Source organism: Ranitomeya variabilis, chromosome 1 (assembly GCF_051348905.1).
Source record: "Ranitomeya variabilis isolate aRanVar5 chromosome 1, aRanVar5.hap1, whole genome shotgun sequence".
NCBI classification, from domain to species: Eukaryota; Metazoa; Chordata; class Amphibia; order Anura; family Dendrobatidae; genus Ranitomeya; species Ranitomeya variabilis.
The window spans coordinates 899,247,154-899,265,236 of NC_135232.1; the positions used below are offsets into that span (position 1 = coordinate 899,247,154).

At 42.3% G+C, this 18,083-nt stretch overlaps 1 protein-coding gene across 19 annotated transcripts in view; it reads left to right on the top strand.

Annotated features, from left to right (window-relative positions):
- CAMK2D (calcium/calmodulin dependent protein kinase II delta) overlaps positions 1-18,083 on the top strand; it is a 286,387-nt gene that overhangs the window by 176,272 nt on the left and 92,032 nt on the right. For 11 of the 19 annotated variants that reach the window (XM_077278762.1, XM_077278706.1, XM_077278716.1 and 8 more), the window contains exons 5-6: positions 5,188-5,253; positions 16,262-16,334. In XM_077278762.1, the coding sequence (XP_077134877.1) occupies positions 5,188-5,253; positions 16,262-16,334 (139 nt within the window). Of the gene's footprint in view, positions 1-5,187; positions 5,254-16,261; positions 16,335-16,883; positions 16,957-18,083 lie in introns of all 19 variants that reach the window. The other 8 variants (XM_077278711.1, XM_077278790.1, XM_077278734.1 and 5 more) reach the window with 1 other exon arrangement.

Below are 18,083 nucleotides of genomic sequence, written 5' to 3' on the forward strand. Positions count from 1 at the left end.
TTCTTTCACACTTCCATCGGTACGTCACAAAGCATCGGCGCAATGTACAGACGGACAGTGGTGATTTTCTGCACAACGTGGGCAGCTGATGCAGTGTTTCAACGCGTCCGCTGCCCATAGTAAACTCCCAGGGAGGAGGGGGTGGAGTTACGGCCGGGCATGCGCACTTGAAAATGCAGGACACGACGTACGAAAAAACGTTCCCTTGAACGTTTTTTCGCTACGACGGTCCGCCAAATACCGACGCATCCAGTACACGACGTATGGAACGTATGTGTGATGCTGTAAGAATCAGGCTGCACTCAGATGTCATCCGAGTGCAGTCCCATTTGAGAGAGTAGATTCTAACAGGGACTACGGAGAGTGGACCCACTGGACCGTGACGACGAACCCCTCTCGGACGAGCTGACCAGGTGGACCGCCCCCTATACAGGGAGCGTTAGGGGCAGGCCCGTGAGGGACTATCGCCACGGAAGCTGGAGGGTCGACTGAGATAAGAAGGGTACACTGCAGGAACACAGGGACCGAAGGAAACAGCGGAGGAAACAGAGGGAATGGCAAGGAACTACTGAGACGAGGGAGAAGATGGGAATACTACAGAGACATGGAGGCTGACGAGACAATATGGAGACACAGAGGCTGACGGGAGCAAGGTGTGGTAAAGGAGCCGGGCAGGTACCGCAGAGAAACAGGAACTGAAGGAACAAAGCAGGAACACAGGAAAATCAGGCAGGTACTGCAGAGGAAGGAGGAGTCCCAAGGTCAGAAAGCTAGGAACGCACAGAGACCACAGGTGACCAGAAGCACTTGTAAACACAAATGATCATCAGGCACAGAGGAGCAGCAGGAAGCAGCTTATATACCAGCGTGAGAGCTACTTCCGGGTTACAGTCCTCCAGGATGACGGAGAGGACAGGAAGGAGTGCCAACAGAGGAATCAGATGTGCGCACGCGCAGAGCTGAATGTGCCGCGCGCGCGCACCCGGCGAGCTGCAGAAGCCGGGGGCGAGCGCTGCATGACAGTATGTCCATATGTCGCGATGCGTCGGTATACTTTGCAGGATGCGTTTTTTTCGCAGATTGACGCATTGTGACGGATCTAAAAAGGCGGAAGTGTGAAAGAAGCCTTACATGTATGGCCACCTATAGTAATTGGTATAAAAGCTGTTGTAAGTCTCGCGTGGCAGCATTACAATTACTGACAGTGGTTTACCTGTCAATGTTCCCATGATGTTTTATGACTCAGAAATAATGAATGAAGTGGTGACAGCAATTATGGATGTACATAGTCACAGTTCTAACAGACAACCAAATATTGAGTACAGGGGTAGGAGACAATCATTCCTCCCTATACCTAGTCATGTGCGAGCAGCAGTTACATTAAAACCTTCATACAGGATGAAACTATGGTCTCCTCATCTATAAATGTACCGAATATAATATTGTGTGAGGACTTGTAGTGCTTACATCTATTAGTGATGGTCAGATGGTTGTGGTGTACTTCACTTTACTTTTTTTTATTATTATTATTTATTGTTATAGCGCCATTTATTCCATGGCGCTTTACATGTAAGGAGGGGTATACATAATAAAAACAAGTACAATAATCTTAAACAATACAAGTCATAACTGGTACAGGAGGAGAGAGGACACTGTCCGCGAAGGCTCACAATCTACAAGGGATGGGTGAGAATACAGTAGGTGAGGGTAGAGCTGGTCATGCAGCGGTTTGGTCGATCGGTGGTTACTGCAGGTTGTAGGCTTGTTGGAAGAGGTGGGTCTTCAGGCTCTTTTTGAAGGTTTCGATGGTAGGCGAGAGTCTGATGTGTTGTGGTAGAGGGTTCCATAGTAGGGGTGATACGCGTGAGAAATCTTGTATACGATTGTGGGAAGAGGAGATAAGAGGGGAGTAGAGAAGGAGGTCTTGTGAGGATCGGAGGTTGCGTGTAGGTAAGTACCGGGAGACGAGGTCACAGATGTATGGAGGAGACAGGTTGTGGATGGCTTTGTACATCATGGTTAGGGTTTTGTACTGGAGTCTCTGGGCAATGGGGAGCCAGTGAAGGGATTGACAGAGGGGAGAAGCTGGGGAATAGCGGGGGGACAGGTGGATTAGTCGGGCAGCAGAGTTTAGAATAGATTGGAGGGGTGCAAGAGTGTTCGAGGGGAGGCCACAGAGAAGGAGGTTGCAGTAGTCAAGGCGAGAGATGATGAGGGCATGGACTAGGGCAGAGGTGTGAAAACTGCATTCCTCGAGGGCCGCCAACAGGTCATGTTTTCAGGATTTCCTTGTATTGCACAGGTGATAATTTAATCACCTGCACAGAATGATTCCAGCACCTTGTGGAATGCTAAGGAAATCCTGAAAACATGACCTGTTGGCGGCCCTCGAGGAATGCAGTTTGACACCTCTGGACTAGGGTTTTTGCAGATTCTTGGTTGAGGAATGAACGGATTTGTGAAATATTTTTGAGTTGAAGTCGGCAGGAAGTGGAAAGGGCTTGGATATGTGATTTGAAGGAGAGATCAGCATCAAGGATTACCCTGAGGCAGCGAGCTTGTGGGACTGGGGAAAGTGGGCAGCCATTTACATTTAGGTTCGTTGGGGGGGTCACGTAAGATGGGGGAAAGATGATGAATTCTGTTTTGTCCATGTTAAGTTTCAGAAATCTAGCGGAGAAGAAGGATGAAATAGTGGACAGACATTGAGGGATTCTGTTTTTTTTTTTTTGTTTTTTTTTCTTCATTACCTAGCTATTTTCCATTTACCATTCTGTCTGAATTTATAGTAGCCCCCTACCCCCGGTGTGCTCATAAACAAGTGACCAGTAGAGGCAGTGGGAAGCTGGATAACTGTGTAATTAAAGCTAGAAATACTTGTATTCACTGTGCAAATCTACACAGCGCTAATCCCTAGTGACTCCACACCGATCCATAGAAGGCTGTCAATCAGCGACCGGTCAGGCGAGAAAGGTCTCTGTCTAATAAATGAGCTGGGATTAGGCTCACAGCAAACTAATTTGCAAAGTGTACACAAATGTTAAAATTATTGCCTGACCAGTAACCTTTACAATACATATAAAATGCATTTATGTCGATAGCAGAGTATATACAGGGTGATAGGTTCACATTTGCGCTTCCCATAAAACTATCAAAATATGTACAAGATGATTTGGCTTGGACATCTGCACTTGGAGAATTTGCTTGATTTTATTCAGAGATGCAGTGTGCTCAGATCCTTAAAGGGGGTAACTTTTTAATATTTTTTGTATCGAGCTAAGGACTAACAAGCAGGTTATTGGTAACTATCTGCTTGTTCTGTATGGGTACAATCTATGCTGGCTGCTGCCTGTGATTCCTCTGCTTAACATTAGAACTACCGATGGAGTCATTTTGACTCTTCGCAATTTTTATTTCTCTATTGTGACTACATTTTTCTGAATTCCAGCTTGAGACTCTGTGACTTTTACTCATTTAGGATGCGAAAAAAGATTTTGTGACAATAATTTTGGAAAAAAAAAAGTACCTTTTTTTAAAATTTACCTTTAATTACCAAAGGGAGTCAATTTGACTCCCTACTATATCTTGCTAGTCTTTGTCGCTAAATGTTATTTCTTTTAGTTTTCATTTTCTTATATGTTTAGAATACATATTGGCTTAGACTTAGAATAATTTGCATTTTTGCAAATATACTTGGCATACACAGAACATATACAGGACATCCGTCAGTGAACCAGTGAACTCTCGAGTGGACTACATCATTTCGGTAGAATACTGCCTGCAGTTTTGCTAATTGCTAATATGGCTAGAAGAAGTTCGCTAAAGCTTGACGATATTCTTGCTATTTTGCATTCTATACATTCGATATACATTCTATAAATTAAAGTTACAACAATACCAGGAGCAGGAAACTCTAAAAATAAACGAAAACAAGCCAGGAGTCAAAATGACTCCATTCAGTAGTTCTGGGGGGGTGACCAGTTCGGTAGTCCTAGTGTTAATTTCGCCTCATATCAATGGAGCTATTCCTCTTTTGGACTGCTCTCTTGATGGCGCATCACTGCAGACATCATTCTAATCGACTGCTGGCTCCCCACAGCTAGGCAGCGGGGAGCCAGCTGTCAATTAGTGTGACCTTGATAGAATCGCCCCATCAACGGAGTGGAAGAGAAGACGCTGTTCAGTCAATGATACGTCAGTAGAAGCAGGGGAATTGTCAGCAGGAATGGTCTGTGACCTCTCTGGCAGAAATTGTTGCCAAGCAGAACAGGCAGATAGTTAGTAGCTACCTACCTGTTGGTTCTTAGCCCCATATGGACAAATAATACAAGTCCAAGATAACGACTTTAAAGGGTACCTGTCATATCCCAAAATGCTATTAACCGGCAGAGGTTAATCTGCCATTTAATAGCGTTCCAAAGCTGCTCAGCCACTGCACTGAAAACCTTGAAGGAATTAACTTTATTACTTCTGGCCTTCAGTCATATAGGCGCGGCTGCCACAGCTTAAGTCACCACTCAGTACATAGTGAGTGACAGCTGTAAACACGCCCCAGTACTGACTGAAAGCCAGCTCAGCGCAGTGCACCAGTACAGAGCCGGCTGTCGGTCAGTACTGGGGTCTGATTACAGCCGCCGCTCACTATGTACCACTTTATGATTACAGCGGAGCCTCTATGACTGAAGGCTTTAACAGTTGGTAGGAATAAAGTTAATTTCCTCCCAAGATTAGGGAGATAATGTTTCATCAGAAAATTGTGTTACTTTGTAGCCAGAGTGCAAGTCGTGAACTGTTCAGGAGCTTGGGAAACCTGGGTGTGCATGTGTACCAGTGTGTTGCCCAATGCAAGCATCTCACTGACCTGGTAAAATGGTGACAGGTGGCAGCATAAAGTGTGGCGTGGATGTGGGGAAAGTCTATGGGTGCGCTTACCTCATTTTTGGCCTATTGTGATAGATGAGTGGATGGGTGAGTGGGAAGAGGAGTCCCCCTTTACGGTAGCATCCGAGGCACATGATGTGTCGTGAGCAAGTGGTGTTGCTCATGGCAGTGATGATGAGAAAACAAATATAATAAATAAATATCCAGGTGTGTTTGCTTTTCTATACTGCAGTCTTTACAGTAGATTTTGTCATTGTGTTAATTGTGCAGTTTGTTTTATGATTCTTTTATGTTGTGTCTCGGCAGAGTTACTGGTGGAGAGTTGTTTGAAGATATAGTAGCACGAGAGTACTATAGTGAAGCAGATGCAAGGTAAGTGATGACTATTCCATTTCAGTGCTTCATGAAGTTGTACCGATGAGTCCTATAAGACCTTATTGCTCATATGCCCAAATCTTCATAACCCCTTCACATGCTGCTAATATGTGGTAGGTGTGCGTCCATTCACCCGAGCTAATGGCCTGTAATATTGGACTACTGATCTTCTAAACCTGACACAGCGCATGGACAAAAGAAGACTTGTTACAATAAGGGCCTCGGGGCTTAAAGGGATTATCCAGTCCAAATCGATAAGTCTGCAGTCACTCTGTGGGACTGCAGACTTATGAATCCCCCCAGCACACGCACTGTGCTCTGCAAGGATTCGCCAGTTTCTTAGACGGGACCGGAGGGTATGTATGTGTTATGCATAATCCAGGCCAGTGAGCGCGGCCTCGCTTCCATACACTTATATGGGAGCGCCCACTAGATGGGCTCCGGCCGGGAGTATGTATAACGCATATACTGTATATCCTCCAATCCCAGCACAGAAACTAGCGTAGTAAGGAATCAAATGATAATTTTCACGGTAGCCCTTTGCAGCCATTAGCTACATTTCCGTAGCTTGTATTCGAGCTTGTATGGTATTACATCTTTTATATTATGTTTTTTCTACTGGCTATCCACCCCACAGATGTGCCCCATTACTGGGGAATTAATAGCTTTTCCAATCAGAAGGGATTTATTCTAATAAAAGGAGTTTGACGTTTTTATATATTATCATGATATCCTGCCTCTACCAAGCCATATACATTTATGGTAGTCGTGCTTTTCTGACTTAAATTCAGACTGCAAAATTATATTTTTTCTCGTATTTCCCCTTTTAATAAATGGAACAGACATATTAAATATTAAGCGATGCTTTTCTTTCAAGTGCCAGGCAACGTTTTCATTTTGGCAGACAACAGGGAATTACGGGTGTAGGTGACATAAGCATCTACTTGGAAATAAATGAATTTTCATTTTCAAAGAGTGAATGGGCTTTTCGAGCTTTTCTTGGCGGTTCTTCATTCCAAGCCTGTAATTATCCGATACTATTTGCCTCCTGTAGTAATAAAATATTAGTCAAGGTTCTGGCCTACTTCAAACATATGTCCAGCTTTCAGCGCCATTTCCCGATTTACTTACAAACTTAAATCTGAAAAAGAAAGAATTGAGTAATATTGTGAATGGATTCCTTCATTATTTTACTTCTCCAGAGGCTCAGTCTGTACTATAGTCCAGAGCTGCATTCACAATTGTGTTTGGCTTCAGATCTGAAATCTCCCAGCATTCCATATTGTCCTTTTACCAGAAGACTGTGATTTATATGGTGGCAAGAATATAATTTACAGTGTGCGTTCTCCAATAATCTGAATATCTGACCTGCAATATTGGAGCGTACTTAATGAGTAACAGTCATTTTAATTTTTATCTCGTAAATCAATAGTACACATAAAATGAAGCAGCTTTGTAAGATATCTTATCAGAGAAATCTGCTCTGTTCTCCTCCTGGAATGATCTTTGACTCCCAATTCATGGGTAAAATCCGTATTCAGTAAAGATCGATTTTAACATTACTAAGATAGGAAATTACAGTTTGTGGCTTTAAAATTCTATGGAGGAGGAGGAAGTATGGGCAGACGTCGCCTTTCTGCTGCAAGTTCTTCTGAAATGACAGTTATGCATAGAAGTTTAGGAGCACCAACTGTCACCTACTGCTTTAATAATGGGAAAATCTGTATTCACTGAATACAGATTTTACCTGTGAACTGAAAATGTTGATATTTAAAGGGGTATTCCCATCTCCAAGATCCTACCCTAATATGTAGTAGGTGTAGTAATAATAATTAGTGATGAGCGAGTATGCCCGTTGCTCGGGTTTTCCCAAGCACGCCTGGGTGCTCTCTCGAGTATTTGTTAGTGTTCGGAGATTTAGTTTTCATCACCGCAGCTGAATGATTTACAGCTGCTTGCCAGCCTGAGTACATATGGGGGTTACCTGGTTACTAGGGAATCCCCACATGTAATCAAGTTGGCTAGTAGCTGTAAATCATTCGGCTGTGGCAAGGAAAACGAAGTCTCCGAGCAGTCACAAATATTCGGAGACCACCCGAGCGTGCTCTGGAAAACCTGAGCAACGAGTACACACGCTCATCACTAATAATAATCATATTGGCAACATTCGAAATGTAGTATAGTTTTTTTCTGATTCGTTATGCCTTTCCTCATGTGCAAGTATTTCAGGACCATAGGTATCCATGGTTACGACCACTACCACTAATATAGGGAGAGTTAGTTACCTAGTTGCTAGTGGTCGTAACTATGAATACTTAAGGTCTTGTAATTCCTGCACATGAGGAAAGAGAAATAGTGACGCATAAAAAAACTGTTACATTTCTAATTGAAGGTATTTGCTAACACTAATAATAATATTATTACACCTACTACATATTAGGATAGGATCTTGGAGATGGGAATACATCTTTAACTAGATGGGCATTTCCTGGTGCTTGAACAGCGCTGCCAGCTTTACAGCAGCACTTACTTTTCACACACGGGACGGGGGGCACTTACTTTTCACACATGGGACCGGGGGGCACTTACTTTTCACACACGGGATCGGGGGGCACTTACTTTTCACACACTGGACCGGGGGGCACTTACTTTTCACACACGGGACCGGGGGGGGCACTTACTTTTCACACACGGGACCGCGGGGGGGGGGGGGGGGGCACTTACTTTTCACACACGGGGGGGGGGGGGGGGCACTTACTTTTCACACACGGGACCGGGGGGCACTTACTTTTCACACACGGGACCGGGGGGCACTTACTTTTCACACACGGGAACGGGTGTGCACTTACTTTTCACACATGGGTCCGGGGGTGCACTTACTTTTCACACATGGGACCGGGGGTGCACTTACTTTTCACATACGGGACCGGGGGTGCACTTAGTTTTCACACGCGGGACCTGGGGTGCACTTTTCACACACGGGGCCGGGGGTGCACTTACTTTTCACACACGGGGCCGGGGGGCACTTACTTTTCACACACCGGACCGGAGGGTGTCAGTCACTTTATTCTGATGTTTGACTTTGATAAATGATCATGTGCTAAAATGGACACCGTACATTTGCATAGCTGCCATCTTTGGAAGGTCAAGTTGGGGGTCATGGAAAGGTCGCCATTAATTCCTATGGGAATTTTTTTTTTTTTAAATGCGATTTTTTTAAAAAACTACAAATCTGATCGACTCCAAAAATACATAGCACACCTGTCCCCACCGAGGGCTTCGAAACGCCACCTGAACGGGGTCTCTGCGCTGAGCGGTTCAGGACGCATTAATTGCGGAAAACGCGGAGAAAAAGAATAAAATATAAGAAATCGGATTACAATATGTTTCTTGAACCTAGAGGGTTCAAGCACCATAATGATCAGTTCAGGAGAAAGACGAGGATTACACTAATAAGGTATTAGATATTACATTTCTTATTTTCACATGTACTATTGATTTCTGAAAAAAATTGAAAATGACGGTTACTCTTTAAACTATAAATCAAGAGCTCCAGTAAATAATGAAGAGAACAGTGTAACAACTGATTAGAAGTAGTGCTGTAAATCCGACTCCCATTGATGTGTAGCTGATGGCTTATCCTAAGAATAGGTGACCAATTTTAAATGGAATGTGTCATCAGAAATAACTTTTGTTTAAATCGAATCTGTCAGTAGGATCAGCATTCCTAAGCCATCTATATGACCGTGTAGGTCATAGGAAGCTGAATAAAATAATATATGCTATCTGATGTCTCATTCCAGAAAAATCCATATTTTTCTGATATGTAAATGAGATGTTCCAGGCTATGAGGAGGACACTAATCTACACAAGAATCTGCCTCCAGAGCTTATTGTACATGAAGGGAAGTTACCAGTGTGAAGTATAATGGCCGCTCTGTGCTCCTGATCTCAGTGCAGAGCTGTGTGTGATTATACCTGACACATCTGCAGGTTCCTCCCTGCCTCAGCTTCCAAGTGTTTGCAAACAGACAAAGATAACTTCTCCTGTTCTGTGTTGGTTACTTGTCTCACACTGGTAATGACCCATTCATTTATAATAAGCTCTGGAGGCAGAGTTATCTTCTAGGCAACATCCTCCCCAGAGCCTGGAAGAGGACATACACTTAACATGAAAAGCTGAATTAAACAATAGGTTATTTTCTAATGACTCATTGTCTTTAATAGACTGAATATCACACAGTTATCCAACCCCCCGCAATCTTTGTTATTTCAGGCTGACAAACTTTAGTTCAGACATTTTCCATTATTTATGGCAAAATCCTTCTAGGATACAGTAGGCATAAGGCCTATATACTGCTCGTCTGTACAATGAGCGAGTTGAACACCCCGATACTTCTGTTGTCTTACATGTTCCGCACTTTATATAATGATGTATGGTATATGAGACCACCTTTTGCGACAATGCCTTTTATATCCATCAAAGATTTTACTAGCCTGGTGATCTAGTTCTTTCCTGTGATATCAGATCTCTGTGTTCATATATTTATTTCTCTCAGCCATTAAGTTCAATGATGTCCTAATTGATAACTTAGAGAAGAGCTGGAAAAGGAAAGGGAATTTCAGGTCATTGATGTGACAATGATTCATTATGTGCCTAGTCTTCGCACCCAACATCGGTTTGGAAGCAGAAGACGGAGATACTGGTTTAAAGACCTTACATTTTGTGTGTGTAAATAATCGAAAAATATTCATTCAGGCTGAACGCCATATTAAAGGGGTTGTATCAAGTTTGTTCTTCAGAAGCACTCTTCTCTCCCTCCTTGATTCTTACATGCCTAGTGACATTGCACTCCTTAAGATTAACAGGATTTGTGGCATAACTAAGCCGCTGTCCCCAATGTTACTAGCAGAGGCAGCCGCCTTGCAACTGTAGAATCCGAGAAGCACAGGGGCACTGAGGCTCGCCAGGTGCAGCGATGCACAGCAAACAGCATGCTAACGGCTCACTTCTTACCTACGAAGCTGGCCACCTTTGATAAGCTGCAGAGGTGGCTGGTAACTTGGGCAACCAGCTGTTACGAATATGAGACAACCCCTTTAATGAGGTTAAATTAGCTTAGACCGTGCACTGGTGTCTGTGACTCTCCCCATTGTATCATCATATTTCTTCAGTATGGAACGCACCTTTATTCCCATTGCCTGCATTCTTTTGTATTTTCCCAGCACATTTCCTTAGCGCATGCATTTCTTCCTTATTTCCAATGCAGTTTTCCACTCACTGTGTTAATGCTGTTTGGGGATTTTTGTATTTAGATCTTCAAGGATATGGCCATCTTCAAGGACATTTTTTTTACCTAAAAGTCTGTTTGTCTAGGGTAAAATTATTTTTTACAATTGGGTTTCAGTAAACATTTTGCAGCGTTTACCTTCTCTAGCCTCTGTGTTGCGCTGTCTATTGCTACCTGCAGAGTGAGATAACTGTGAGCTTGTCAGTGAGCTCGATCTGACAGCGGAGTTTGTAGCTGTTCTCCTTTTTCTCTTGATCTCTTCCAAGCTGATTTATGACCACATCAAAATTATGCAGTATATGCTACGGAGGGTGGAGCACAAAGGCTGCAGGAGCCAAAGAGTTAAAAAAAATATAATGAAACCCATTTATAATCTTTTTTGTTTAGCCAAAAAGCAATACATTTATATAAAAATATGCCCTTGAAGATGTCCATATTAGAGTTGGTACAAATTGATTTGCAGGTCTGGGTGCATCAGCCACGTAAATAACCTGAGAACATCCGCTGCTCTTCTTTTGACTAGCCAACCTGGTGTCATGTCATTATTACACACAACCAGGCTAGTCAATCAAAAAGAGCCAAGGATGCCGTCTGGCAGGAGGCAGTTTTCAAGGTTCCCATCCATTGGCCACAGATTTCTTTCTTGGCTTATGGACTGAGTCCTGCAAATCGCTTTTCACTAGTGATAATCGAACATACTCGTTACTCGAGATTTCTCGAGCACGCTCGGGGGTCCTCCGAGTATTTTTTAGTGCTCGGAGATTGTTTTTCTTGCCGCAGCTGAATGATTTACATCTGATAGCCAGCATAAGTACATGTGGGGGTTGCCAGGGAATCTGGCAATAAAAACTAAATCTCCAAGCACTAAAAAATACTCGGAGGACCCCCGAGCGTGCTCGAGAGATCTCGAGTAATGAGTATATTCGCTCATCACTACTTTTCACATCTCTAGTCGATATCCTTCAAGTCCTTGCTTATATGCAACCTAGACCATATTCTTAGGTGAATTAATTGCTAAAATCATGGTATAAATCTACAATTTCATAACCTAACTCGCATACGACGATGCGGTAAGATTTCCTGCTGCACTTCAGCCCCTTATTTTATCTTGTTCAATGACTTGTTACAGAAACTTACTACCTAGACACTAATGAATTGTTCTAAATTATTGTTCCCACTTGTACCCACACTAAGACCACCTAGTATTTACACCATGTAGGCCAGATAGTAGTGCGCACACAGTAAAGGTACCTTCACACTACACGACTTTGCAACGATAACGATAGCGATCCGTGATGTTGCAGCGTCCTGGATAGCGATATCGTTGTGTTTGACACGCAGCAGCGATCAGGATCCCGCTGTGATATCGCTGGTCATTGCTGAAAGTTCAGAACTTTATTTGGTCGTCAGATCGGCGTGTATCGTCGTGTTTGACAGCAAAAGCAACGATGCCAGCAATGTTTTACAATGGTAACCAGGGTAAATATCAGGTTACTAAGCGCAGGGCTGCGCTTAGTAACCCGATGTTTACCCTGGTTACCCGGGGACCTCGGCATCGTTGGTCGCTGGAGAGCGGTCTGTGTGACAGCTCTCCAGCGACCACACAGCGACGCTGCAGCGATCGGCATCGTTGTCGATATCGCTGCAGCGTCGCTTAGTGTGAAGGTACCTTAACTAGATTCACAGGATTGCTCTTACCATACAGAATTATCCACATATATTATTAAAGGGGTTGTCCATCTAGGTATGGCCCAAGGGCGCAAAGAAAATAATAAGCACCTACTCAGCTGCTGATCCTCAGGCCCGCTGGTTGACTTCCCCTGACTGGCTGCTGCAGACACACACCAACAACGCCTGAAGAAAAGGAAAGGAGACCTGCGGGGAACCATGGCCAGCGGAATTGAGGATCAGCAGATGAGTAGTTGTTATATATTTGTTATAGCCCAAGTGTGCTACGAAAATATATAAGAAATAGGTGGAAAGCACCATTCCAGCATTTTTTTTTTTTATTGCAGCGCTGGAGTAGTGCTTGTAATCTCAGGTCCCTGCACCTTCTCTTATACTTACCCGCTGTCATCTTCAACTCATATCAGCACCACTCCCATGGGTCTCCTGAAGTTTGTGACCTGCAGGATCTCGCCAGTACTTACTGAAGCAAGCTGGAGGTCACTGTTCATTGCAAGTCTGTGAGAGCGTCGTTCTGGCTCTAATAGACTTACACTGAGAGCTTGTGACCGTTACTTCTGATCTCCAGCCAGAAGTTGTGGTCTCAAGATGGCGCTGCAGGACCGGTGCCAATAAAAGGTGAAGAAGGTGGTGGGTAAGTATAAGACTAGGGTTAGGGACCTCAGATCAGAAGCACCACTCCAGCTAGAAAAAAATAATCAACTACAGAACAAGTGCTTACTGCAGTAATTGTGTCTGAGGATATACACCAGGCAGAGTGCCCCTCTATGGTTGGGGTCATACTTGCGAGAAACTCGCGCCTCAATACCCGGCACTGCCACCAGCACTCGGACTGGAGCGTGCGGTTGCCTGTATTTCTATGCAGCCACACACTCCGGTCCCAAGTGGCGGCGGCAGTGCCGGGTATTGAGGTGAGAGACTTGCCCGAGTTTCTCCCATTGCACTCGCAAGTGTGACCCTGGCCTAATAAATCACCTTGCATTGCGTTCTATTTAGCTAACAGCAGCACCTATCTGATCAGACACGCACTACTCTCTATAACAGGGTTGCTAATGTGACTTTTTATTTTTTCTGGACAGGCTATCAAAAAAATCATAGACAGAAAATATTTTTTATGAACACATTGAAAAAAACATAACAAATAAATATGATTATAAGCGATACATGTTTGCTGCCCAGAATTCTGATATGAAGACATCGTCCGCCTTCACTGTAAACTGCTGATAATTACAGTCAAAATAATCTGTATACGTTTCCTCATCTTAAAAAATAAAAATAATAAAAAAGGGCCATTTTTTTTATCACAAAAGAGTACTTGATTGTCACAACATTTGGAATATGCAGACTAGAAATAGAGGGACAATGGGTGGGCATTGTGAATATTCAATCTACCATAAATATTGGATTAGCTGCTATTTCTGTCCTCCTTCCTAACATTTGAATCATTCACCCAAGAGACCCCTTAATTACTATGTGTAGGAGAAGGTGCTGGAAGAAAAGGTTTTCATTACATTTATTGGCTGGGTGTTTTTTTTTTTCTAGAATGCAGATTTTTATATAAAATCTCATGCTGACCCAATAATGTTCTGGGGCAATCTCTGAAAGAAATAGTTATTAGAAATATTGACTTGTGTCTACAGATTTATTGTCCTATTTCCAGAAACAAAGCAGAGCTATTAATTCACAAGCCGCTCCTGTATTAGGCAGGCCCTCCTCTGCTATCAGAATAATGTGGAGCGTGCTGAAATCATACCGCAGGCCTCAGTAGCTTTCAGAACATTGCTTCATTTCTTATATTGCATTGCTATATTTATCTGATATGTCATGTTAATTCATTTCTATATTGAGAAAAAGAATGATAAAATGAACAGTTCTCCCATCCTGGGGAATAGTGTGCCATCTATCGGTGTGCAACTAGAATAGGCAAGACGCAGTTATTAGCCCACACAGTTTGCCTTAGTGGAACTCCTGGGGATTGCATGATATGGGCAAATCTGCACTGGCTTCACGTTCCCTGCCTTTATTTGAATCACATACACCTGGAGGAAATGAGAGAACATACTCGGGATGAGTGGCTGCAGGGATTGCCTGACATAGCAATGTCAATATTTGCTTCAATACAAGTGAGATCCTCCCCACCCCCACCCTCTTCTTTTGTCAGTGAAGGGGGTTGGCTGACTGTTTCACTTCATTTGCTAAATCAGTCCCGTTATTAATCTATGAAGTAACCGTGAAAGATTTGGGGACTGGCTTAGCTGGTGAATTGAGCCAGGCCCCTTCATACATCTTACTGACACAGGGAAGGAGCATTTGGCTGTCACAGCTCTACAACCTCAATAGGTGACTGAAATGTGGCCATCCATTCATAAGATATACTAGTAAGCTTAATTATTTTATATTTGGTAACCAAGTAAAAGCTTTTTATTTCATCAGACTTTAAATTGACACCCGAAGTTTTTTTTACAAGGAGCAAGAAAAAAAAATTTCTGTAATCTTATCTTCTCACTGTCATATAATTTGTAATGTAGAGAGAATGAGGGAAAAAAATAACAGGCTCAAACTTCAGAGGTAGTTATTTGTCTGTAACCATGGGGACCCAGCATAGAAGCGAAGAGCAAAAAGGAAAAGTATTTATAAAATGTCTTCTTTTTCTCTTCAGTATGTAGTTCACATTAAAGCTAATAAATATTCACTTATTTAAATGGCCTAGGGAAGCCATTGTGGGCCAGAAGCCTTCATCAGCCTTAGCCCCAATCATGAGACCGTCCTCACACTTGTTTTAAAGAAGTCTTGTCACCAGGACAAAAGTCAATTGGGAGTTGTTCAAACAATTTTCAGGGATTGTTCTTTAGGCTACTTTGCATAATTACCCTGTGAAGGGACGCCCCCTTGGTAAAGACTGTAGAAACTGGCACTAAATAAAAAGTCCCATATCTCTGGCAAGTAAAAAACAAACCGAATACTCCGGAGAGGGAACAAATTTAGAGCAAACTCTGTCTACAGGTTCTCTTTCTAATTTATTAGAAAAAGGGTTGTCCACTACTTTTCAGTGTTTAGCCTCTGGAAAGTTTTTCTAAATACACTAATTTCCTCTCGCTGATCACCCTGTGCAGATAGCGATTATGTGGTTCTGAGCTTTTCTCTGGCTTCCTATGACGTTCCATTCTATGGTTTCTCCTTCCTGGCTCAAATGCAACGTCAGCGATGACCCTCGGGAATGGGGCATGGTAAGGGAATATTTAGAAAAATGGGCAGAAGCGAGCAATTGATGAAAAGTATTGGGCAAGCACTTTAATGGAAACATATTATAGTAATGCTATTAATCTGCAAATATAGGGATAATTGCGATACAAAGGTGCTTTCAGTCATCCAGGCGTGCTGACACAGCTTCGGCACTTGGATTGCCTGCAATGCGTCAGAGCCTGATGTGATTCTCCCAGAGAAATAAGTAAGTTTTCTCTCAGGAGCCGCACTTTCTGCACAGCGGCCTGACCGTTGACTTGCAGATCAACCCCATATCTGCGGGTTAACGGCATTGACCAACATTACATTATTTTTGGGCCTCCGTTTGCTACAATTTATAGTTTTCCCCTTTTGTATTTTTTCTTATCTCCTGACATAAGTTGTGTATTTTGTTTTACCTTTTTTAGTTTCTTTCCATTTTGATTAGAATTCACGTTTCCATAACCCTACTGTGTTCAGCACTTGTGCTCACTGTGATAAGGAATATTTCTATATGGAAAGGAAATCACTGCTGTTTTGAAAATGTACATATTATTTTCAGCTCCTGTAACATGGAATATGAATGTCCCGGTTTCTTTCCCTTGTTTAATTCCATGTACAAATAATAAGTACGTTTTCATGTCCCCCGTATTTACAGTGTTGTTGCTCCTAACGTTCCGTCTAGATTTGGCCTTCCGACTGATACCTGCTAACGTCTATGTCTGTGTGGTGTTTTCTGTTTGTTCACTGTGTAACGATTTGCCTTTAAATTGTTTTCCCTTCCATTGTACCCTTGTATTTTCACAGTCATTGTATACAGCAGATTCTAGAAAGTGTAAATCATTGTCATCTTAATGGCATAGTTCACAGAGACCTAAAGGTCAGTATATGATGCTTCCTAGTGACTTCGTACTGTCGCAAAGGTGAAAATTGGCTGACGTGTACCTTTCTTGATGACTACTGACTTATAATGAAATGCATGGTGCCTGCACGCTTCATATGCATCATGGCTGACATGTGGCTGTGGTCAGAAGTTGACTTGTCAGTAGATGTCCAGGTGTACAGAGGTTTGGTCTTGCCATGATGGTTTATGCAGTCTGCAGATTTCACCCCACTTCTGTCCTCAGATATTGGGTTCAACTTACAAAGTCGACTGGTTAGAATTTATAACAAATTCTCGATTGGCTGTTTTAATACTGTAAACTCTTTTTTTATAGGATTATGTAATCTAATTACGTGAAAAAGTTTTGTTTTAAAAAGTACATAAAAAGTAAAGTTGCTACACATACCATATATAAATAGCAGTTTGCCGCAATTCGGCATTCTCTACCAGTTCCTGGTTGTAAGTTCTGACCCAGTCTTCCTGACGGTATACAGACAGTGGGTGTAAGCTTGGAACTAACTCACACCTCCTGGTGTTTGCATGCAGTCATTGCATTCAGCAGATCCTGGAGGCTGTACTTCACTGCCATCAGATGGGTGTTGTCCATCGAGATCTAAAGGTAAGTCGCTTCTTCAGAAGAGAGGTTGCGTATGCTGCTGTCTGGCTATAATCTTGCATGAATTGCCTTATGTTGCTGCTGGCAGAGAATGTTTTGGATATCAGTCTTTTTTTTCCTTATAAAATTGTTTTCTGTATGAATTTCTGTATTATGTATGTAGTGTTATTTGTAAATCGTTTTTAATTGGGCTAGCCATGTGTGAAGAACTGGCCTTATGTTAATCCGTTGGGATTTTCATGGGCTTTACAATGTAATTTAATTATGAAGAATTTATCAGACCACAGATGGGTACAGCTAATACAAATTTAGAATAATTTTAGTATATAATGATTGCAACATTCCAAGTAGTGATGCACAAATAATCTTCAAACGTTCTAAATATATATACTTATCCAAGAGAACTGTCGCCTTTGCAGCCATTTGGTATTAGTAGACATATGCTAATTTGTGCAATTATACTAATGGGAAAACATTAGTGTCTTGCTATGATATTGTAGTAGAAATTGGCTACATACCAAATTTAATACATTTCTATACTGAGAGTGGGGAAAACCCAAAGTTTATGTATAGTTATAATTGCTTACATCAACAAGAAACTGGTTCAGTTTTTTAGGTGTTTTTTGTAAGAAACAAAAGTACAACTGGAAACGTGGAACAAAAATGTTGTGCAAGAATTATCAAAATAAAGGGAAACATTAACTTAAGTCCTGAATGCTGAGGAGCTGAAAAACATATTAATCCAGTGCATCAAGAATGGTATGAAACCCCAAGTATTCCATAAAATATAATTATTAGACAAGATAGAAATCATAATAAAGTACAATACAAAAGAAAAAGTGAACTATAAAGAGCCGTAATTTAGATTTGTGGGGGCATGCAAACAGGACACCACCAGCATCTGTCGGAGAAAAGACGAAGCAGAAACAACGGCGTTGTGTGATAAAACGGATTATCGACTCCCTTGATATTTGGAGCCATAGTCGTAAATCATAAGTACAGATAATCAATCTACAGCGTCCAAATTCAGCCACGATTTCAGACAATCACATTGTATTGTGGGCTATTTTTCTTTTCACATATTCTAATTGAATTTTTATATCATCTGAGCTAAATGTTGAGGTCTTCCG